General features: G+C 44.1%; 1 protein-coding gene across 5 annotated transcripts in view; it reads left to right on the top strand.

Moving 5' to 3' along the window:
- Window positions 1-24,692, top strand: part of LOC311521741 (cytosolic phospholipase A2 beta-like) — a 73,364-nt gene that overhangs the window by 27,554 nt on the left and 21,118 nt on the right. For 4 of the 5 annotated variants that reach the window (XM_084630286.1, XM_084630287.1, XM_084630289.1 and 1 more), the window contains 8 exons: window positions 13,499-13,571; window positions 17,085-17,221; window positions 17,701-17,832; window positions 18,447-18,487; window positions 21,811-21,853; window positions 23,153-23,216; window positions 23,714-23,841; window positions 23,976-24,086. In XM_084630286.1, coding sequence (XP_084486412.1) covers window positions 13,499-13,571; window positions 17,085-17,221; window positions 17,701-17,832; window positions 18,447-18,487; window positions 21,811-21,853; window positions 23,153-23,216; window positions 23,714-23,841; window positions 23,976-24,086 — 729 coding nt within the window. Of the gene's footprint in view, window positions 1-4,889; window positions 5,012-13,498; window positions 13,572-17,084; window positions 17,222-17,700; window positions 17,833-18,446; window positions 18,488-21,810; window positions 21,854-23,152; window positions 23,217-23,713; window positions 23,842-23,975; window positions 24,087-24,692 lie in introns of those variants that run through there. The other variant, XM_084630290.1, reaches the window with a different exon arrangement.

The raw sequence follows: 24,692 nt of genomic DNA, 5'->3' as shown, positions 1-24,692 counted from the left end.
AAAAGACAGGTATAGTATGTTGCTATAGCAAATGACTGGCTAAAACCTGCTCACCTTTATCATGCAAAATTCCCATTTGAAGTTGGTGGCTAATACCCCAAGCGTCAGAAGGTGAATTAGAAAATTAATATCTGCTTTAGTGAGAAGCTTAATTCAAATATTTGTCAGGACATCCTGAGTGGTCTCTGAGATCCACAAACCAGGTTAGGCCAATTTTCGTACAAACAACGCAAGCACTTAAAAAGCTATAAAGTTACATGTATTATATCACCAGAACATTCCGATTGGCTGAGTATACCTGAAGGTCAGGGACTGTTACCAAGCATTCTGAGAGCTGATGAACCCTTTTGTGGATGTTGCATGGATGTAAAGATATTTGTCCCATAACTGCTGCTTTTATTTCTAAAAACTTTTGGAATTATCAATGTTTCATTGTTGCACAACTTGTTGCATGCTTGGAAAACCGAGACACATCAGTCAGCTGTTTGCTTACAGTACTGGAGGAGGAGAAGGAACTATTTATGCGACAGCAGCCTACTGTTTCCCAGTTGCACAGTTTTAACATTCGCAAGAAGTCAGACTCTGATTCCAAGAAAGTGATGGCTGATGAGTAGAGCTAGTCAAAAATGTTATGATGGAATAGTTTTTCCATCAGAAAATGCTGATTCAGTTGAAACTAGGTAGGAACATGCCCTGCTCTCTGGGTCCTCAGGCTGCCTACCTCCCTGAGGTGCCAGGCTTCTGGTTCCTTGGCTCCCTGGGTTCCACAGCGCCCCAGCCAGCCATCGCCCCAGACTTGTCCAATTGGTGGGCAGGCAGGCTGGCCAGCTCACTGGGCTATCTGACTCACGGGCTGGCTGGGTCTTCATGTTGCCTGCTGGGTGGGTGGTCTGGAGACAAGTTGGGTGGGGAGACAGGGGGCCAGCCCCAACTTTTTTGGAAAATTCTGTTTTGGTTCTTCTGAAATGGAATTTTTCAAAGATGCCTGTTCCTTAAAAAAATCTTTTATTTCCGACTTTTTGTTCCTATTCAGAGTGAAACATTTTTTGGAAATGCAGATTTTCTATGCAATGGAAATACCAGGTCCTGCACAGCTCTACTGATGAGTTATGTGAGGTTGTAGAGAATTAACAGCTTGCATAACAGCACCTGGCCGACAACTACTTGTAGCATACGTGTAAATGTGCAATAGCCTGTAGATATAATCTTGAATCCTGCATTACAGTATGTGAGTTTATGAGCTATTTGTATGTATGTGAAGTTTTGCATGATCTCTATTACAGAGTGAGAGACTGTAGGGTACCAATGTGCATACGCGGTGTAGAAAACCCAATTGTTAATTTGCACACCCCTCTTCCACCTAGAAGAGGCAGCTGTGCTGGAGGTGATCATGGGGGATGGCACCTCTGAAATCTAGAGCTCCATAGGAGTGCCACTGACAGAGGCTGTTTGCAAGAGCCACCAAATCAGTACATCTCTTCACCAGTCTGGCCCCATCCCATCTTGGCCTGGCACCCAGTTTTGGGCCTCTGGGCCTTTTGGGCCCTGTGGATGATTTGTACTACTGTGCTTCCGTTCCAAGCAGACTTACTGAATCTCCGGGCCTATCTGAGCCTACCTGGCTCATTGGCCACCTTACACCACACTGCTCAGATAAGCCCTAGAGCCCTGGGCTTAAAATCCTTTGCTAAGAAGGTGCTGCATGCTAAGGGTTCCCATTTCCTTCAATAGCCGTTAAAGAATATATGGAATTCCTGGATTTTAAGAAATAACATACAGAAAGGATGGCAGTTCTAGATGCCTCAAACATTGTATGAATCAAGGAGTTTGAGGAGATCTTGAATTCCTGGAACTGCAAACAAGAGAAATTATGGGCACTCTAGCACAACGTGAGTTCTTAGAATGCCAGTCACACCAGGGCTTTTGTGAGCTTCTGGAGCATCTACAAATAATTAAAGTACACGCAATAAATGTGCTAAAAGACATTAAGAGACAGTGCAGTAATCCCTTAGAGCCACATGGATTAATTTTATCTAGCTTTTTTGGAGTATTATCATTTTTAAAAAAAATTGTCACTGCCTTGACTGGATTGACATAGACTTGGCATGCCCCTCAACCAGCTAAATCTCCAGCTGCCCTATCATGGCTGCGTGGTGGCTCCTTTGTACCAGGAGAGTGGCACAAGTGGGCTGGGCTAAGCACCACAGATCTGGGCCAGTATACATGTAGATGTAGAAATTTTTCAAGATGGATATTATCTCTGTAGGCAGATATTCTGTATTGAAATTTCTCTGCTTTTGTAGTGCTCACAAGCTCATTGGAAGGGAGCCTTCCTCCTGCAGGAGTTTATAATAATGAAGAAACAAATTGTAGGGCTCCCCATTTCTGCACATAATTTGGCAGAGCTCTCAAGGTCAACAATTTCAGTTAAACCGTTGTTAATGTGCCGTCACTAGCAGTAACATATTCCCACAGCTAGGCTGTTGCCATGGGAAATGAAGAATTGGTCTACTAATTGAATGAATGATACAGTAATGAACTAAAATTAAGAAAGGGGAAATTTTAGGCTCAGTATTGACAGAGCTCTCTCAGGCCAGGGGAAGTGGTAAAAGTCTCACTGCCTGAAACTAGATTGAATGAAATATTACAGAATGGAGTGTAGAGATCAGTCCTGCATTGGAAGGACTATGGGCTGAATGAGCTAATATGTCTTTTCCATCTTTAACTGTTATGAATCTGAGTCTGAAGTCTTTGGGCAGGTCTGTAGAGGCTGTACTGAATGCCCCTGATTCAACCTATCCTGCCTGCCTCAGACACATTTCAGTCCAAGTGTCTTCAGATATCTACCTAGGATCTTGTTTTAACTCCTGCCACTTATATATGCTTTGTGTGTCCATTCTCATGGCCCTGTTGTATTCGTGTTACATACTCAGTATGTAAATTCGACCACCTGGAAACCAGACTGCTGCTGTTGCAGTGAATTTAACAGTGCTTGCATCCTGTGTCTCACTGTCATGGCTTTTATGTTCATATAGGCATAGCCTTTCTCACCTCACACTTCAATGCAACCCCCCAAGTCTGCTGAGCCAAGAATAATCCACTGGTACTTATTTGCTCTGCACAAGTGAGGGCATGCCTGGGGTCCTGGTGTTGGCCTTCATCAGCCCACACTGAATTTTTGTCCACAGCTTTTTTCAAAGGAAGTGTGTTTTCAGTTCTGCAGAATCTATGGAAAGTTGGTGTTGTTTCTGTATTGTTATTTACTGCCTTGATGCACAGGCAGTATCTGGCCCTTTGATTATGATCCACAGCTTACTACTGTTGGTTAGATCTCGTTACATAAAGCTATTAACTACACTGACATTACAATTAGGGCTAGATTCTGTCATCCTCACAAAGATATCCAGGGACTACTTGCAGACTAGGTTACTCCTTAGTGTTAGAAGGGTGGTAGAACTGGACCCTTAATGCAAGAACAATTTGTTTCAAAAAATTGTTTAGAAATTATAGGAAAATTTCATTTCAGAATTTCAATATTTTTCTTTTTTAATATTTTTATGACATTTACATTATTTCATGACATCAGTAGTAGTAATGCATCATGTTCACTCCTACTACACTACTGACATAATATGACATAATAGAATAGCTGAAATACTCTATTTTTATTTTTATTTAAAAGTAAGGGCTGCTGCTACTTACCTCTTGTCTGGATCAAAGTGTCTCCTGTTTGTGCTGTAAAAGGCAAACAGTCTGACACTTCGTGTTAAGTCACTATTTCTGGGTGTAGGGAGGCTTTCAACATGAACTCTTGCAGTTCCTTCCAGCACAGTTCCCACACTTATTTTTAGTGGTGCCCCCTTTAGATGGGTCGATGCTTCTCCCCATCTTCCCCCTGACCCCCTCATAGCATTCCTGGGCATGTTTGTGGCACTCTCTCTCTTTTTTCTGTCCAAGTTTCCTCTCTCCTGTCTTTTGTTTTAAATTCTACTTTCCCCCTTCTCATCTTGTTTCTTACCGGTGTATTTTCCCCTCCCTGCATCTTCCTTTTAACTGTTCTTGATGCCCTCTTTCAGGTAGCTCCCTCTCCCCGTCCTCCTACGTATGGGAAGGGCACATGCTACTTGTAGTGGATGTCCATTGGTGGCTCTGTGGGGTTGGGCCATAGCCATTCTCATGGCTGAGCTTAATGCTGCACAGTTAAGAATAGTTTGGCTGGTGGGCAGCTGCATGGGCCTGTGGTACTGCACACATGAGCTGCTACAACAGCTGCTTTAGAGGCTACCTTAGGAGCAGGGAGGGAAGGTAGGTGCTTTCAAGGAATCACCCAGTGCTCTACCCACAAGCACAGATTATGAGCAGCTGCTTTTCCTGTCCTCATTGGGGTTTTTTTCCTTTGTCCCACATGCACTCCTGACCTAGCCTGGGAACCTCCCCCTTCTAGAGACCCCATCCCTCAAGTTAGGAAATCCTATTATACTGGTAAATAGATTCAAAACGCTACATTTAAAAAAAAAATTCCCAGTACAGAATGGGCTGAGCTGAGAATCTGGGGATGAGATGTTTCACCATAGACATCTGTGGCGGGGATTCAGAGATTTCTTCCCATTCTCATTCTTTATGGAAGTATTGTGCTTTTTGGAAGTGTTGGATAAAAACCATTATGGGTAGGTATGATTTGATGGAGATGTTAGGGATAACCCCTCTGAACATGGTAATATGCACTTACTGGCCAGCAGGCACATGAAGTGTTACGATAGCTGCATCTTTCCCCTCACCCCAAGTGCTGGGGCACACGTCAGCAGATTATTTTCTCCGCATATAGGAGTCAGGGGGTGGATCTCAGAGTCTCTATAAATCACACCTGCCCTGCTGGGTGAATCAGTGTAAAGGCAACAGCAAGCTGTGTGTGTGCCTGGCAGCCAACAGCCCTGTTGCTCAAAAGTTAGTTGGGATTTTGCCATCATCACCACGGCCTAACTTGAAATTAATGGAGAACTCTGTGGGTAAGGTAAGAAAATACCCAGTGTTCTTAGTGACTGTTAGAAACCCTGCTGCTGTGGAGATTCTGTGTCAGTTCTCATCAGGTAACTTCCTACCTGTCAGCAGACTCAGACAGGATCCTTTGAGATGCAGATGTGACTGCCCGTGGTAGAATACAGCATATTTTTGTCCTGCTTTAGGCTACAGGGAAAATTCTGATGCGGCATTTGGGTGTCTTTCTGTCCCTCCACTATCCTAGTGGAAGTTCTTCATGTCTGGGTTTGTGTTCTCCACAAATGAGTGTTGTTGGCAGGGGAGGGGATAATTCCTACTTTTTACTAAAGGTAAACAGAATTGTTAACAGTCTGAGTTATTTTCTCACAGGAGTATTTAAGAGAGGGTGACAGATGTAAAAGAAAAGGGACTACAGCGTAGTGGTGGCAGCACAGACTATGAGTTATTTCAAAACCAATATCCCAGCTCTTATACCTCATTTCACAAAAAAGTAAGAGAAAAAAGGGCATTCTGAGGTTTAAAATAAAGTGAGAGGGACAGCGTTGTATGCTGCAACTTGAGGAGAATCATTGATGGTCATGTACTATCTATAGCATTCTCACATACAAAACCCTTTATGGCAAAGTTAAGGTTGCAGTACATATCGATGGTTTGAAAGCTTAACTTTAGAACCATAGGTTAAAAACAATCAAACATTACAAATCCCTTTTTCCACCCAGTATGGGTGTGGACCTTTTCATTCAGGGTACCTATAATTAAGTATGAATCTTTTATACTGGCAGAGGGCTTCATGTACATTCTGAAGACATTAACCTGAAGAGCTGCCTATTATAGCAGCGAATGCTTTTTGTAAAGAGCATCTGAAGGGATATTTGCATTTTTCAGCATCTTGACAGGGAAATTATAGTTAAACCAGGAAATAGTGGTTTTATTTTTAAAGATAGAGTTCTGTAGAAAGCATAAATACTTCATAACATCTAGAAAATTCTCTTTACTATTCTTATGGTCTCAATGCATCACCATGGTTTGTACAAAAGTTTTGGTCATGGTTACTGTCCAAAGTGATGATGTAATTTTGATTTGATATTCACATCATGGCCTTTTCTTCTGGTATTGGTTGTAGTCATCACTAGAGCTGGTTCAACATTTTCTGATGGAACATTTTTCTGTCAGAAAATGCTGTTTTGTAGAGGTTGAAACTTTCCATGGACGTGTTGATTCTGATGAAATTTCATTTAGAAAAAATATAAAACACAGTGATTTGTTCTGATTCAGAACGAAAACAAATTTTGCAATCAGGGAATTTCCTGTGACATGGAAATTCCTCTTCCCACATAGCTGTAGCAATCCCTCCTTAATAGTTTTTATTTCTTAGGATATTATGTCTCATTCTGAATTTGGTAAACAGCCTCTCACTTTATAATTAGCCGAACCAAAATGTCAGTATCCTAAAATAATGATGAATTTGCTGAGTAACTCTATGTAGTGTAAGATGTATTAGAGAAAAAACTTCATCAAAGGGGCAATGAAGTTACACCACAGGGATGGCTTTGGCCCAAAGAGTTACTTAGCTTTGATGAGAAGAAGGTGAAATATGGCCGGCCAACACTCCCAACTTGGGATCCAGCATGTACGCATCAAGGACTTTATTTCTAGGTTTGATCTTAGAAGTTGTGCTCCCAGCTAGACTTTGCATGCTGTGAAACTGACTCTCATAGAGGAAACAAATAATAGTAGAGACAACAGTGGGACTGGTTTGAGACCATGGCTGAAAGAGCCATTTAGATCTGGAATCTAGAGTTTGACGTATAAATTCCAGATTAAATTTCTAAATGGTTTTTCATTGTCCTGTATCCAAACAAGGTCTTAGTAGACTTTTTATTGTTAACTGATCAAGCAAGCTAATCAATAGTTTCCTATAGATAGAGAAGCAGTGGGAGAGTGGATATCCACCAAAATTGCTGGTGGAACTTACATTTGATACAAAATTTCTGGAACCAAGTTGTTGTTGTTGTTGTTTTGTTGTTGTTTATTTTATTATTATAAATGTCCTGATTTCCGTTGTTAAAACTCAAAGGTTTTAGTTTTGGACTGGCATCCCAGAGAGACTGCCTGTAAGCAGAAGAGAGGATTGATTACCATCTTTTTGGTGCTAGTAGGCATATGAATTGCTGTTTTTAGAAGCTGGGGAGCAGCTCCAGCAAATGATGAGCATTGTAACCTTCCAGAAATTGGCTTCCAGGGTCAGCAGGATGAGTAATGCACACAGCATACAGAGATCTAGGGGCCCAAAATTTAGGAACAATTCTACTCTATGATGTAATTTCATTGCCTCTTTGTCTTAAAATATTGGAAAAACAACAAAAAGCTTTCTCTCCCCTCATATTTTTGTCCAGCAAAGGTAGGGTACGTCAGGGGTTGTTGCTATACTGCAAGATGGGAAGAGAAATTTCCTGTGTCTTTATGGGATAATATTTTCCAAACTCCATTCCAGATGTTAAGAGTATGTTCTAGAAGAGTGTGTGCTGCCAGGTGATTTCTAATGGAGAGAGATAAGGACAGATGAGAACATGACCAAGGGACCTTAGGGCAAACATGTTCTTCCTCCTATCTAGTCAAAGCTACCTCCTGCTCCTATCCAGCCAGAGAGCTACAGCTGAAGGCCCAGAGGCACAGAAATAGACTGGTGAGGGTGAGGACCCTGCACCTTTCTTTCATCAAAGTTTATTATTCTACAACAGTTCTGTAGTGCTGTGAATTATTGCTTTCTAAATGTCTTGATCCTGATTCAGTATTCTGCGGGAAGCCAGTGTAGAGAGCAGAGGATGGGGTGATGTGCTTGCTGTAGCCTGTACTGTTGTGGCTATGTGCTGCAGCAGTGTGTACTAGTTTGAGTTTCCTAAGCAGTGAAGGCTTCATGCCCAGGTATTTTGCATTGTTGTAGTCTAGAGGAAAGGTGATGAAGGTCATCATCCTCAAGGATGGGACGGGGTCTCCAAGCCAATGAGATATGATAGCTAACGTTACTCATAGACGCTGCTGTGTGAGAGCTTAGAATCAATGAGGAATGCAAAAGTGATCTTAGACTACAAACTGAACTGACCTATGGTGGATGTGAAACTATCGCCAAAGGAGACTTCACTGTGACTACAAACTCTTCAGAGCATTTTCCTCTTCCCATCTGCATCATCCTTGTCTTGTCGAGGTTCAGCTTCAGCTAGCTGTTCTACATCCATGAGCTGATCTTGTCCAAGCCTGGGTCACCTTTGCAGTAGCAGTGTGGTCATATGTGGTGAAGGATAGGTAGAGCTGTGTGTCATCTGCATATTGCTGGCATTTGAGTCCATGTCATCTGACCAGTTCACGTAACTGCTGCATGTAGATGTTGAAAAGGACTAGAGAGAGTCATGATTTTTGTGGACTGCACAAGTCAGGGTCTAGTAGTGGAGGTGCAGTTTCCCATCACTACTTATTGAGTATTTCCTTCCAGGAAGGCTACTAACCATTTAAGCCATTACCCTAGATTCATCACCTCTCTCAGATGAGCCAGCAGAAGCTTATGGTCAACAGTGTCACATGCTGCAGAGAGGTCCAGGAGGATGAGAATAGGAAAAACTTCCTGTCAGGGTAGTTAAGCACTGCAACAAGTTGCCTAGGGAGGTTGTGGAATCTCTGTCACTGAAGGTTTTTAAGAACAGGTTGGACAAACACCTGTCAGGAACAGGGCTAGTTATTACATATTCCTGCCTTGAGTGCAGGGGACTGGACTAGATGCCCTCTTGAGGACCCTTCCAGTCCTACACTTCTAAGATTCTTCTGTCCACTGATAGGAGAAGGTCATACATCAGTGCCACTAAAGCAGTTTCAGTTCCATGTCCTGACCTGAATCCAGATTGTGCTGGGTCTACGATGTTGGCTTTAGCCAAAGCTGAATACAAGCTCATCTAACTAGCTTCCCTATGAGCTTGCTCAGGAATGGGAGGTTCGACACTGGGCAGTAGTTATCTAGAACCAGTGTATCCAAGGAGGGTTTCTTCAGTGTTGGTTGGACTATCACATGTTTGAAAGAGGAAAGGAAGCTTCCTTTTCTGAATGAAGTGTTGGCTATTTTGGTCAGGAGTGGCACTAGTTGGTGATGACTCTCTTTCACAAGTCCAGAAAGGGCATGTGTCAGATTCACAAGTCCTGGGATGGGATGCCCATAGGGTGTCCAGAACTTCTTGATGAGTGAATGTATTGAACTCCAGGAATGTAGGGGGGCTGTTGGTTGGTGGCTCCAAGTGAAGCAGATCTGTGCCATCTGACGAGGCTTCCAGAATGTCTGTGATTGTTTCAGCCAAATATGTTGTTACTTCTTCACAGTGCTTGGTGCTCAGTTCTGATGCAGGTTATAGGCATTCAGAATTGATGAAGTGGTCTCCCACTCTGGATAGCTCCTTGGGGTGGGAGTTGGTAGCTTTAATGGATTCTGATAAGAAGATTTTCCTGTCTTGTAATACAGCCTCACAAAGGCTATGAAGACTTAGTTATGTTTGATCCTGCCTGTATCAGCCTCTGTTTTTCACCCTTGAGCACTCAACTTTCTAACCCCTCTCTCTTCATCCAGTGCAGGGTGTCATAAAACCCAGGAGATCTGTGTGGGTGATGGGAAGGAAGGAGACATCTGGGAGCCACTGTGTCAATGGTTGAGGCCAGAATAGAATGATAATTATTCACCAGATCCCCAATTCTTCATCCTATGGGTGGAGACTGGTGCTGGAACACTTTTTATAGCAGGAGTGCTGAAAACCATTGAACAAAACCATACATTTGGTACATGATGGAAGCTGTGCATTTGGTTGCTATTATTAGTTCAAGCTGCTGCTGTATTCCCAGCACCCCTGGTGCAGTGCTACTGTATTTTAGCAGGCGTTGGAATTTGTTGGAGTCCATGAGTCTTTGTGGTCAAATCAGGATCATTGGTCTTTCTTGTTACCTGTGACTTGGAAGGTCTCTGACCACTGCCTAAATGAGATGATGGTCTATCCAAGACAGTAGCTGGGTTGTGATATCCTCAGTCTTGATATCTAGGCTGAAGATCAGGCCCAGGATGTGACTGGCTGCATGGAATGGACCTGAGATGACCTGTAAAAGTTCTAGAGAGACAAGTGAAACAATGAGTTTTTGGGGATTTGGGAGCAGGATTATAGGGGGCTTAGCAGATTCTATTCCATACAGATTCTTATATTGCCCTCATCACAGTAGTATCAGAATGTCTTCCAGTGCTGCATTAAGTGATTTGACTACCTTCTGTCACATGTGACTTGTTCTCTCTCACATATTTTCTCCATCAGGTGAACTGTGTGTACTCTGTAGTGTGTTATTTAGGTAGGGTTTGGGGGCTGTTTTTTTTAAAGTGTACATGTTGCTCTCTTTATGTTAGAGAAAATGGGTTGAAGAAACATGCTTTGCATTTGGAACAGAAGGTGGTGAGATTTATGATGGTTCTTGGCTCCTGTGGGAATTTGTTCCACAGTCTTGGAACAATCCTCAAGAAAATCCTGTATCCCGCACAGATGAGCTTTCTCCTTATTGTAAAGAGTTCCTGTGGGCCAGAGGAGTGGAGGTGTCAACTCTGGTCTTCATCCCAGAGCAGCAAGTGATCTTTTAGATACACTGGCCCCAAGCCAATGAGCTCCTTGAAGAAAACAACTGAGACTTTGAACTTGACTTGATATCGACACAAGTAGATGATAAACCCTCCATTCTAGCTCCTTTCTCAATCACTGTGGACATCATTACAGTTCTCTCTATCACTCAGGGCCCTAACCTGTGCACCATTTTTGACTCAGACCTCTCTGTAGCTCCTCACATCCAGGCTATGTCTTAGTCTTATAGATTCTTGCTGCATACCATCCCTTAGACACTGCTTTTCCCATCCATCCACACAGCGGAAACTCTTGCACAGGCTCTCGTCACCTCACATCTTGGTTAGTGCATCATCCTTCTCTCTATCCTTGACACATGTACTCTTGCCCCACTCATATCCATTCAGAATGCTGTTCAAAGATCACTTTGCTAGCCCATCGCTTTGACCGTGTCACCCCTATTTGTGTCTCTCTACCGGCTCCCTCTTCTCCATCATATCAAACATAAGCTACTTGTTTTCACTTTCAAGGTCCTTCATGTCTTCTCCCCACCCTACCTATCATCTCTCATGTGATACTGCAAAGTCATCTCGTGTCTCTGATCAGCCCTGATGCCAGCCTCCATCATCCATATGTTAAATTTTCAAACAAGCTCTCTTGTGCTTTCTTCCATGCTGCCCCTCGTTCCTGGGAGGCGCTCCCTGTAACCATCCACAAAGTGAACTCATTAGCCTCCTTCAAAACCTTCCATAACACTTTCCTTTGCTGTGAGACCTATAAAAACTTGAGTACTGATGAGGCCAAGGTGTGTGAACTACACAAACATATTGACACCCAGAGCTGAATTCATCACCCACTGAAGTCAATATTCATTTTCATGCAAAAATAAAGGGTTGTTTTCTTTGTTTTTGTTTTGGTCAGCTCAGCAGTTGTGCTGAACTGTACACATTTGACTCTGAATATGTACACATGAGTGCTAATCACTGGTATGTACCTATTTTGAGAGAAAAAAATGGGAAAATACAGTGCACACGGGAAAGGGAAGGATGCTCCAGAGCAGCAGGAAAGGTATAGATACGTGAATATTGTGACAATCGTTCAGAAACTGTATCGGTGCTTATGATTTTGAATTAGCTGTAATGTCCTCTGTAGTTTGCTGTGTTATGAAGACAGCAAACCTTACCTTTAGCTCATGCTAAAGTGGTTGGGCCAAATTTAGATCTCAGTTACACTGGAGTGAACCTGAAGTAACTGAGGCCTTGGTTCCATTGTGAAGTTGGATCCTGTATGTTTCTACCTGCTGCTCTGGTAGACTTGTGCACTCTAACGCCACAGAACCCCAAGAGGTTGGGGGGGTGAAGCGGGCAAGGTGGCAACTGTCACAAGTGACGACTCATCATTGGTGAAACAAAGATTCATCCTTGCTACCACTGAATTGATTCAGTCTGCAACAACTGGGACTTTGTTGTTGTTTACCCTCTACAATCCCAGGGCACTTGCTGTGTTTATTTGCCCTCCCAACAATTGATTGCAGCACTTTTTGTATCTGAATGCAAGACCATTTGTACTGATTGAAGGGGACAATTTATTGTTTAAATTTCTCCAGCGTGGACGAGTTCTGAGAGTAGAATATGGCCCATATTGTGCTGGCGGTGCCATTAATTTTAAAACCTGGTTTTAGGATGTTAATGAAATCCAGCCAGAAATGCTGATTGTACAATCCAGCATTCACATGTTAATGAGTTTTTGCATATGAAGATGTGTGAGTCAAACTCTTGTGATTGGCTCAGAGGAACAGTTGGGAAGCCAATTTCCTTGTTTGTTAGGCCTTGTCCACATGGGGAAATTGACTGGCATAGCTATTGTCGAGTGAACTATTCCCAAAGTAGAATGATTATTATTCTGGAATAAAAATACTTTTATTTGGGAATAGAGAATCCACACAGGAGAGTTATTCTTCTATAGCTGTATTATTTCAGACTAGCTATGCTGGTCAATTTCCCCCAGGTAGGTTAGGCCGATGAAAGCAAGTTCTTTATGAATAAACACTACAGTAACTACATAACTAGATTAAGGATTAAATCCCCTATCTGGAAGGGGAAGAGTTTAGCTCCTAATGCATCCAAAGGCCCAGCTATTCAGTTAGTGTGTGCAAATGTGATTTTTCATAGCGCAGTCAGTTGTGGGCACACTGAATTGAGGCCATCTTGAGACTTGATGAAAAATGGGTCCTAATGCCTAGATCCCTGGACAGTGCTCTGATACCACAGGGTGGCTGCAGTGCCAGAACCCTATCAAGTGCCCAGAGAGCACGGTGGGGTTCAGTATAAGTATCTAGACAGAGCTCATTCAAGCAGCTACATGCCGCCAGGGTTGGTGTGATGTAAGGCTCAGTTTTGGCTCAACTTGGGTCGGTGGTGCACTGCTGCCAGCAGATCTGCAGCGTAACCAGGCTCGACAGCCATCAATGCACTCAGGAAGTCTGAAGATGCGGCAGCATTGAATTGACAGTAAATGTTGTCAGAGGCTGAGACCATGGCTCCTCCCAGCTCATACCTTCATCCAGCCAAGACATGTACCCAATAACCTGTAATACATTCCCTGGCATAACTTGTTGCTATTAAATTAGAGCAAGGTTCCTTCATTCTAAATTTACCTGGGGGCGGAGACGAAAACCATTTTAAAAACCAGTTTTCAGGGGGTAACGGTAATTGTGGTAGTCATGCAATGTATCCTTCCACTATGAACAATAGTTACTAGTAGAAGAATAAGAGCAAACAGTAAGTAGAAAAGCCCTTTTCTGTCCTATTTGGAATATATTTAATGTTGTTGTTATTTTATGCTGATGAAACTCGTGTTTGGTTTCTCTGCAGATCAAAACCTCTCCCAACTGCCTGCTCTCTGTGAGAGTCATACGAGCCAGGAATATCTCCTCGAAAGACCTCTGTGAGTTGTGTTCTTCCTTCAGTACTTCCCAGAGCTCACTGACTGTGAGCAATATATTTGAGAAGCAAATGCAGTATAATTAAAGAGGTAGCACCTGGATTATTGTCGGAGCGGGGGGGCATCAAATGCCTGAAATACCTGCAGATGTGCGGACCTAGTCTTTCAGGGAGATAGTGGGACAGAAGACTCCCAACTGTGTTTCCTTTTGATTGTCCTTGCAGTCAGTCATTGCAGTCTGTTAATCTGCTTCGAACAGTTTGTTTATGGTTTTCACACGTGGATAAATCAACTCATAGACTGGAGTTTCGTCAGCCAGTCTGTATGAAATGCAAATGTTCCACGTGTTTTAAAAAGATATAAGGTACCACAGACACTCAGAATCCCTAGAGTGTCTCAGGGCAACGTAGAGAATTCTGAGCAGCCTAAACCCCTCTGTTTTCTGCAGTCCCCAGATTCTCAGCCACACAAAATTATATTGATTCTCCCTTGATAAGAAAAGCAACCTGCAGGACCAGTCCTAAATATGTGCTGAGTATGCAGACAAAATGGGTCTCTCTTGTGAATACCCCTCTTAATTAGCATTCCCTCCCTACATATCCCCCCTCCCAATGGCCTACTCTTGCCCCTTTTGAAAGCTGGTGTAACATTATGCCTCATATTCTTCATAGAAATATGGTTATGATATGAATATGGCATCACTAAGGTATGTTTTATGCAAGATGGGTCATGTGAGGTATCATTGGAAAGGTGATGATTTCCTGAATGTGATTATCCAATTTGTATGCATGTATCCGTTCTGTATCTGAAGCTGGGAATATTGAGTATGTAATAGTTACAACTGTATTTTCACGTGGGAAACGCCCACCAGACAGTATGCAAACAGCCTGGATGGGCCATTAGGAAGGACAGTAGGACTTCAAAGATACTAATCTTCCTCCTTCCTGGGAAGTTTCCTGGGATGCGGCTTTGACATTGCAGGGTCATGTGATCATGTCACCTCGTACAGGATTCCATCTTGAAATGCTGGTACTTTTCCACGGGAAGGGGATGGGGGGGTCAAACTAGGAAACAAAGGATTCCCGCCATATGCAAATCCTATTTAAGGCTGGGGAGTGAGTTAATCAGGGCTCTTCTCCACTGCCTCTCCACCCAAGAAGGAAGACTGCTGAAAACACCTGAAGAAACAAAGGAACTTAGGTGAGGGGGTGGGCAGGGGCTGAGCCCAGGTGAGAAAGGTCGGCCTGCAAAAGGAATCCCTGCAGATTTACACTGCAAGCAGTGCAGTTTACCTTCAAGAAACTCTGAAACCTGCTTGAAACAACACTTAGGGTGAGAAATTATGATTTGTAGCCAGTATTCCTTAGTGCAGTGGTCTCCAACCTTTTTACGCCCAAGATCACTTTTTGAATCTAAGGGTAACCCAGGATCTACCCTGCCCCTTCCCCAAGGCCCTGCTCCTTCCCCAAAGCCCTGTCCTGCTCATTCCATCCCCCCAACATCACTCGCTCTCCCCCACCCTCACTCACTTTCACCGGGCTGGGGTAGGGAGTTGGGGTTAGGGAGGGGGTGCGGGCTCTGGGCTGGAGCCGAGGGGTTCACAGTGTGGGAGGGGGCTCTGGGCTGAGCCTGGGGTAGGGGGTTGGGGTGCAGGAGGGGGCTCTGGGCTGGGGCAGAGTGTTGGGGTGCAGGAGGGGGTACAGGGTGCTGGCTCTGGGAGGGGGGTCAGGGCTGGGGGTTGGGGTACGGCCTCCCATCGGGCAGCACTTACCTCCAGTGGCTCCCTGTTGGCAGTGGGTGCAGCGACAGTAAGGCAGGCTCCCTGCCTACTCCAGCCCCACGCCACCCCTGGAAGGGGCCAATGCACCCCTGCGGCCCCTGTGGGGAAGGTGGGGAGCACGTGGCTCCGCGCGCGGCCCCTCTCTGCAAGCAACGTCCTTGTAGCTCTCCCGTCCAATGGGAGTTGTGGGGGCGGTGCTTGCAGGCAGGAGCAGCATACAGAGGGAGACCCCCGCCCCCGGGGCCGTGGTGGCCACTTCTGGGAGCGGTGTGAGGCCAGGGTAGGGAGTCTGCCTTAGCGGCAGCCACGCTGCACCACCGGAGATTGCGATTGACTGGTTAGTGACCACTTCGTTAGTGTGTGAAGCTTAGTTTGTGTGTTTTGTTTTATTTGCTCAGTAATCTGCTTTAATCTGTTTGCTATCCCATATACTCACTTAAAATTTACCTTTTGTAGTTAATAAACTTATTTTTTTGTTTATGCCAAAACCCAGTTTGTACAATTCATGACCGGGGGTTGGGGGAACAAAAAGCTGTGCATATCTTCTTTCACATTGAGGCAGGGGGTGAATTTCATGAGCTTACACTACATAGATCTCTATACAGCTCAAGATAATATAAATTTGGGTTTACACTCCAGAGAGCGTGTGCACCAGAGTGCTGGGCAATTCCCCGAGCTGAGTCTTCCCACACAGAACAGATTGCAGACTGTGTGATTCTACAGCTGAGTGCATCCCTACCTCTGCCTCTGTGTGTGTGCGTGCAGCAGGACAGGGTGAGGGAGCCCAGGCTGGTGGAATGGGCAGGCTCGGTGGGACCCCAGCACATCAGGTGTCACCCTGGAAGCGGGGTCCAACTCGTCACAGATGTACTTTGGGACCCTCTCACCTCCCATTTGCAGAGATCCTCCATAGTTGGTGAGAAATCCTTTTGAATAACCCCAGTAAAGACAGGCACCCTGACTCCACTCCTCCAGTTGCTTAACTCTCCTCTCCTGCACTTTCCCCTAATGTACAGTAACTTGACCTGTCCAGTTAAACCATCCCACTCCAAGATGTGCTATGCTAGTTATGGAAATATGGCTGAGACCCTACACATTTCACTTCACAAAGCCATGCAGAATCTTGGCCCAACCCTGGCTGCAAGACAGACCAGACACTATGTATCTTTGAGTGGCCCTTTGTGTCTTGAGTTTTTCAGGTAGAATGTTACAGCCAAGCCCCTGAGCAAAAAGGCAGTTGAGTGAGTTTCCACAATGATTCAAATAAATGTGTGGTTAATAAGAATATCCGGATGTATAATAATAAAGATTAAAAATAGCCTAGAGCTTCTGAAGGGAAATAAGTGGCCCTTATGCTCCAGGACATAAGATGACCTCGAATGGGGCTAGAAAGATACTTTTTGTGTGTGCAGGTTATTCAGTAACTGTGCATTGTAGAGTTTCTTGTACCTTCCTCTGAAGCATCAGGTACTAGACAGTGTCAGAGACAGATATTGGATGGAGCACAGCTCTGTGGTATCATCCATCCATCCATCCATCCATCCATCCATCCATCCATCCATCCATCCATCCATCCATCCATCTCTCTCTCTCTCTCTCTCTGGAATAGACCATTTCTCTTTTCTCCCCAAAACCTGCTGGGTAATGTCATTCATGTCCGCTTCTAAGACTGAAACAAGTTTTAAGCATTTGATATAAAATACTGGCATGTCATTTCTTTTTCTTTTCTTTTGCAGTCACTGCATCTGATTGCTACGTGAGCCTGTGGCTGCCAACAGCTTCAAATAAAAAGGTCAAGACCAAAACCATCGAGAAAACTGATAACCCTGTCTGGAATGAGACCTTTTACTTCAGGATCCAGAATGAGGTCAAGGTACTTAAGACAATGAGAATTCATCCTTATGAAGAGTCCAGAGGCTTTACTTTAAATGTTGCTGATCAAACATAGTAGACAAATTAGGGAAATGCTCTTGAGACCGAATTGCAAATAGCTGATCGTGCAGAGTAAAACAGCGGAGATTAGTTGATTTATTTGAGACAATCTTGGTTATGGAGAAGCTGAAATCATTGTTCCTTGAACTGGGTGACAGCAAAGGCTCTCAAGAGAGGTACCATTTTTCCCATCACAGGATACAATAGATGACTGAAAAGACACTGATTGAATCATTATGCACCAGTTTCTTGGAATTTAGTTAATAGCTGAGTTCCACATTGCTAGGCTCGTGAAGGAATGCGCTGCCTCCTTTGTTCTTCTCTTCTCTCAACTGAAAGATAATGTAACAAAGATTACCTAATTTTTTGTCTCTTTAACTAGGGTATAGAATTCTTACACATCTTCCCTTCTGCTTCCAGAATATCCTAGAATTGACAGTCTATGATGAGGATTCACTCACCAAAGATGACGCACAATTCACTGTTCTGTTTGACGTTGCTAAAGTCAGGCCTGGAGAGGTCATCTATAAGATATTCTCTTTGAAATCAGAGGTAAGGACTGAAATTTCAGGAGAGCTGAGTAGAATGTTGCTGTCTCATCTGCTTCTCATAGTGACCTGGCTTTGGCTTTGCATGAGCTGATACCCCTGTCCTGTTTCATTAAATGTTTATTAGCAGTGGCACCAAAAATCTCTTTTCCTAGAGTCAGAAAAAAACATTCATTCTCTGTTATGCCACTATCTTTGTGAGAGGCTAACAAATGTTGACAACTTGTTATCATTTAGGTCTGTCCAAAGTGCTATTTATCTTATGTGGTCCAAATCAATAGCTTTCTACCCTTTGACTTAATTTTACTCTCCTCATGCTCAGATGCTTCCCTAAGAATGTGAAAACTGATGGTGAAAAACCTGAGGAAAACTCATACATTTCCTAAATGAAACAATTATTTCAGGGGGAGTTCCTTTTGCCAGGTTCTGTGGGTTTCCTTTCATTTGATTCTCATTTTCACTGGCCAGCAGTAAAAGGAAGCATAATCTGATAACATCCCTGATAGTCCATCAAGGGTCTGGTAGAAGAGATTTGTCCAGAAAGTGAAGCTAGGATAGTTCTGGTCTGAATTGGGATGATACCATTGATTGATGCGTATTGTCCCTTTTTCTTTTCAGAAACAGGATTCTCTGGAAGTGGAATTCAAGATGGAGACAATGTGAGTAAAAGTCCAAAGTTGTAGGCCCTTGAGTGGTATGTGTAGACTGGTAAGGTGGTGGTAATAAATTCACAACAAGGATCAACATGAATGTAATATTGGAAATGTATCTTCCTCCTCCTCCTCCTCCTCCTCCATTAAAAAAAAAAGAAGAGGAGAGTTGAGATTACAGTTTTATTGCTTAACTTTGTTTTATTTTTATCTCATTATCCCAACACACGTTGACTCCATTTATCAGTTTTGTACACCTATTGCAGGTATTTCTAGTGGACAGGGGTCTGTTCTCAGTCCAGTGCTATTCCATATTTTTATCAATGATCTAGGTGAAAAAATAAAATTATTGCTGATAAGTTGTTCAGGGGACACAAAAATAGGTGGAATGGTAAATAACATTGGGACAAGTCAGTTTATAGAAACCAATTTGCATTGCATGGTAAGGTGGACTCTTTTGAACAAGATGCATTTCAATACAGCCAGATGCAAGGTCTAGAGTAAAGAAGGTAGGTCACACTTACAAGATGACAGACAATATCCTGGATTGCAGTGACAGTGAAAAAGACTTAGGAGTAATGGTAGATAACTAGCATGAGCTCCAAGTGCGATGTTGTAGCTAAGAGGGCATATGAGGTATTTGGATGTATTAAATAAGGAGACTCTCAAGTAGGGAGGAGGTGTAATGCATCAGTGAGACCACTGGTGGAATAATGCATCCAGTTCTGGTGACCACATTGCAAAGAGAATGTTGAAAAATTGGAAATGGTTTAGGAAACAGCTACAAGAATGATTAGAAAAGAATGGAATGGAAAATAATGGAAAACATGCCTTATGATAACAGACTTTTAAAGCTATTTAGTTTTATCTATGAGAAGGTTAAGGGGTGACATAAGCATGTTCTGCAAGTACCTACATAGGGAAGAGATCTCTGATAATAGATGGCTCTATAATCTAGCAGAAAAATTCATAATGAGAAAGCTGAAGTGAGACAAATTCAGACTAGAAATAAGATACAATTTTTTGACAGTGAGAGTAACTGACCATTGGAACAATTTCTCCATCACACAGTCTTTAAATTCAGATTGTGTGTTTTCCCCAAAGATATGCTACAACTCAAACAGAAGTTCCAGGCTTCCTACAGGAATCATTAGGTGAAATTCTATGACCTTTGTTATGTAGGAAGTCTGACTAGATCATTATAATGATCCCTTCTGGCCTAAAGATCTATGAAAACACTTATGCCTATGCATACTTTACTGTGAAATCAGTGTGTCTGAGATTTCCTTCCCCAGACCTAAAGAAGAATTCTGTGTAGCTCAAAAGCTTGCGTGTGTCACTAACAGAAGTTGGTCCAATAAAATATATTACCTCACCCACATTGTCTCTCTCAAATCCTGGGACCAACACAGCAAATTCACTTTATTACAACTGCCATGAGTAGTCCCATTGATTTCAGTGGTCTCACTGACTTTACTACTGAGTGTAGTCTCATTGATTTATTCACAGTAATAAATAAACACAAGCAGTGATGAGCTGCCAAAATCTTAACAACCGGTTCCCTCCTCACCCCATGAGGGGGACGTTGTCCATCCCCGCCCCCCTGGACTCCTGCCCATCCAATCCCCCGCATTCCTTGATGCCCCCCCCCCGGGACCCGTGCCCCATCCACCCCCTTCCCCTGTCCCCTGACTGCCCCCAGAACTGGGCAGGAGGGTCTCATGGGCCACTGTTGTGGGTGCCCATCCCACCCCTAAGAGCCAGAGGGACCTGCCGGGGGGCAAGGTGAGGAGTCCTGGCCTTGCTTACCTGGGGCAGCTCCCAGGAAGCATCCGGCAGGTCCCTCTGGCTCCTAGGGGCGAAGTAGCATAGCTGGGGGGGGAGTGGCTGCTCCCCCCACTAATCATATCAAAAGTGGCACCTTAGGCGCCGACTCCGTAGGTGCTCCGGGGCTGGAGCACCCACAGGGAAAATTTGGTGGGTGCAGAGCAGCCACTGGCAGCTCCCCACCCCGCGCCCGGCCCCAGCTCACCTCACCTCCGCTCTGCCTCCACCCCTGAACGTGCTACCCCGCTCTGCTTCTCCTCCCCCCCACCCCAGCTCGCCTCCACCTCCCTGGGCCTGAGCGTGAAGCCGCCACCTACTTCTCAGCCCGCCCCGGCTTCCCACGCGAATAGCTGATTCGCGGGAAGCCAGGGGGAATGGGGGGTGGGGGGCGGAGAAGCAGAGCGGGGCGGTGCGTTCAGGGGAGGAGGCGGAGCGGAGGTGAGCTGGGGCTGGGGGCGGGGCGGGGAGCTGCCGGTGGGTGGGCTGCACCCACCAAATTTTCCCCTTGGGTGCGCCAGCCCTGGAGCACCCATGGAGCTGGCACCTAAGGCGCCACTTTTGGCCGGTTGTTAAATTTAGAAGCCCTTTTAGAACCGATTGTCCCTCGCGGAACAACTGGTTCTAAAAGGGCTTCTAAATTTAACAACCGGCTCCAGCTCACCACTGAACACATGCATAAGTGTTTGCAGGATCGAGGCCTTAGACTGTAAGCTGTCTGGGGCAAAGAGTGTCTTTTATTATTGCTTGTCTGTATAGTGCCTAGCACAATGGGATCCTGATCCTTGTTCAGGATTCCTAGATGACCGTGATATAAATAATAATCTGGAGGAGTCAGACAGGATATTTCCTCCAAATTTAAAGCATTGCATAATTTGTATTTATAGTGGTTTTTGCTTTCCTCTTATGGATCATATGCTGGCTCCTGCTACAGTTAATCACAAATCAGGTTGATCTGAGGCAAAGACATTTGTGGCTTCCATAGCACTTGGTTTCAAGTGGGGATGCTTCATTATAGCCCATCTGACCCTAGGCCTGGGTGCTGCAGGAGAACATGAGAACCCTGGGGTGGGCTCCACCTGTTCCCATGAGGTTGGAGCGAACCTCTATGGTGTATAGTTAGGCTGCAGAGATATGGCAGAAGAGCTGAGGCAACCAGTCCAAATGCCAAAGCTGCTCAGATGAATACCTCTCCCACCATAGCATGCTACAGGCACGATATGAATCTAGATGGACCTGGATCAATGTTTTTGTGTTTTTTTGGTTTCTCAATGTGATAGCAGCTGTGTATCTCCATTTTCTAACTTTTTAAAGTTTTGTTTAATTTGCTTAGTGAGTGCCCATATTTCTGTTCCATTTGTTAGGGCTCTCAAAATACATTAGTGTTTTGCATTAATTTTTAAGCAGGGAAGCCATTTGTTCTTAACTGTACACTTACAAGTGCTCATTTAAAATAATTCCTTCAACTCAATAAAATTGGTTTGATTTTTTTGGTTCTGTTTTTTCAGTCCTGGTCCTCCTGAGAAGCTCGTTACAAATGGTGTCCTAGTAGTAAGTTTAATTTTGACTTTTCCTTTGTTCCTTCCCTAAGTGTCTTCCCTTCATTTGTTTCTTTTCCCTGTGCTAGAAAATCCTTTCTGTACTTTATACAGCAGGGTTTTCTAGACAGTGTTTCTTTCTAGATCTGCTAGAAAGCATTCACTGTGAGAGGCTTGATTCTGTTTACTTTGGGTCAGATAGTTTTTGGCCATGTGTAGCATCACAAGGGCAGGGAGGGTGCAAATATTTGTTCTTGCCCTAGGTCTACCTCTTCAAAGGCCAGCCACAATGTGGCTGAGGCATGTAGGTACTGTGCGTTGGCATTACCCTTAATTGGGGTGGAGTGAAGGCAAGGCTGTTTCCTGTAGCAGCCTGCATGGAACTTGGAGGGAGGAGCACAGGTTGCAGGAGGGAAGAGTTTGGAGGAGGCACCTGGAAGACTGTCTGCATGCACATGGTTGGAATGCTAGCTGCAGTCTCTCTTAATAAACGGCCAATTTAGTTTTACAAGCTTGGAGTCCTCTCATGTTATTACCCAGCAGGTGGTATATGAAACATTGCTAATCCTCCTGGGCCATACCTCCCAATAGTCCTGGATTTCAGAGGGATCGCACTTTGACCCTCAAAGCCCCCTGTCTTGCTTGAAGGCCACTTTGCCCCAACCCCTCCATTTGAGTGGCATTGTGACATAGTGCACTGGCTTGTAGTGCCAGTCAGGGTTGGCCCGTTTGCCTCTCTGTGTCCATCTACGAGGGGTGGATGGGCCAAACCTGAGTGGTGCTGCGTCCCACTTTAGCTACTTTGAACTGCTGAGAGAGATGCCCTTGGCTGGCCCAGTGCCTAGGGAGCACAAACTGCACCCTACCAAGTAGTGGAAGAGCTGCTGGCAGCACGCACTCCGCAGGAACCTCTCCTTACAACTGCCAATCCCGGGTTGTCTTTTAAAGTCATGTTTTATCCCTTTCCCCTTCATTTCCTGAATAAGGAGTAAGACTTTGATCTTCTGGCCATAGATTTTCCAGCCATGCTGTCTGAATGTGCCTTAACGATTTAGTATAAGTTGTCCCTGAAATATCCCCAGGAGCTACAGTAGCATTAACAATGCATTAGAGATCAATTGGAATAAGTTATAGGGAAGATAGTTGAAGTAACCTCAATCAGGAACAGTGGGAAGCTGACATACACGCTCTGATTATGATACAAACTGCACAAGAACCCATCAGCTGTCCATGTCTCCAGTCTTCACCCCCATTAGAAACATTCTTAGTATATTTCTTTATCATCCATTCTTTTACTGATTGTCACTCACAGTCGCGTGAAGTTTGCTGCTTAGAAGTTCAGGTGGACAAGGAGGAGAATAAAAAGTATTTGAAAGGTGAGTCCATTTCCTGGCTAGGGTATCAGGCAACAAAATCTACCCTTTTAGTAACCTGTTATTTCCAGCTGCAGGCATATTAAGTCGCAGTGAGGACTGTTTCTAAATAGCCCTTTGAATGACAATAAAATATGGTGCAATGAAAGTCTCTGAGTTGCCCTTCTCAGTCTCAATCCTCTTTCAATTTTAACTCTTAACTTTAAGGAAAAGGGATAGAGTTACCAAGGTGGCACATGCTTTCGTGGGTGAAAAAAAAGTGGGAGAGGATCCCCCCAAGTCAACAGTGGGAAGGCCAATTATGTCTCAAATTTCCTTTTGTTGAATGAGAATACCGGCTACTGGCCATTTTTGGTTGGCTGTGGCTTGAGATCTGTCAATGTGGTAGCCTGCTGAAGGGTTGTGTGAAAGTTGCAAACTGCACAGAAAGAAGTGTGCTGACTATGTTGGTTGTTGTACCCCAGTCAGTCATGTTCCCAGTATAAATCTATTTTCTCTAGAGAATAAAAACGTTGTGCTTACGGTGGATGCATCATATGAAGGAACACAGAAAACCACTATGGACTCGGATACTTTCCTCTTTCACTGCATAAAGAGTTGGGAGCCAGTACTAAAAGCCAGGCTGCAGGTAATAGCCTCTGTTTGTTATCACTTGTTACAACTCTCCCACCCAGTTACAGAGGATCAGAGCTGCTCATTTGTTCAACAGATCTGAAATGTTTCCTGCCTCCAGATAAAACAGTTAAGTTCCCTCTCCCACAGTGTGTTTCAGATACGGAAGAGAATGAAGACAATTCAGATGACTCCTTAACAATACCCCTGACATTACTTGGTGTGGGACAGAAAGTGAAAGTAGGCCTTCCTGTAGAAAAGGTGAATGTGTGTCATTTACATTGACTTTTGCTGAAGGGAACAAAGATAAAGGTCAGTTGAATGAATAAAGGAAAATAACTGTTAAGCATTATAGCAATTGGTAATCTGTTTAATCTATCAATAAACTAGTGGGGTGGACAGGAAGCTGGGATAAAACTATCAGGTTACTGAGGCTTCGTAGATGCTATTCTGTCTCGGAAAGTTCACTGTCTTTAGAATAGCAACATTTTATTGGTCTGAGCCCTGTTGGGACATCCCTTTCTGAAGATGATGAATAGGGGTGGGTGTGTCCAAAACTAAGTTTCCTGAAAGCAGAAGTAGCATTGCTCTCCGGCCAGCTGGATATTTTTTAATCTTAATCTAAAAATGTTTGGCTGATTGACATTTGTGTCACCCATCATCCCTGGAGCTGGCTAGCTGACTGCTCCTCCAGTTCTAATAGACCAGGCAGAGCTAGAGGAGCGCCAATCCAATCATCTCCTCTTACTCTGCCAGTGGGGACTGTGCTCCCTCTTCTAAACCTCATGGCAGGCTTGGAGTGAGGCTAGGGAGTGAAGAAATTAATCCTTCAGGAGCCTTTCTCCCAGGGAGAAGGGAAAATGAAAA

This window comes from Lepidochelys olivacea (genome assembly GCF_965140295.1).
Source record: "Lepidochelys olivacea isolate rLepOli2 genome assembly, chromosome: 6".
NCBI lineage: Eukaryota > Metazoa > Chordata > Testudines > Cheloniidae > Lepidochelys > Lepidochelys olivacea.
Note: the sequence above shows the minus strand (reverse complement) of the source record. Positions and strands in the feature narration are given on the sequence as shown.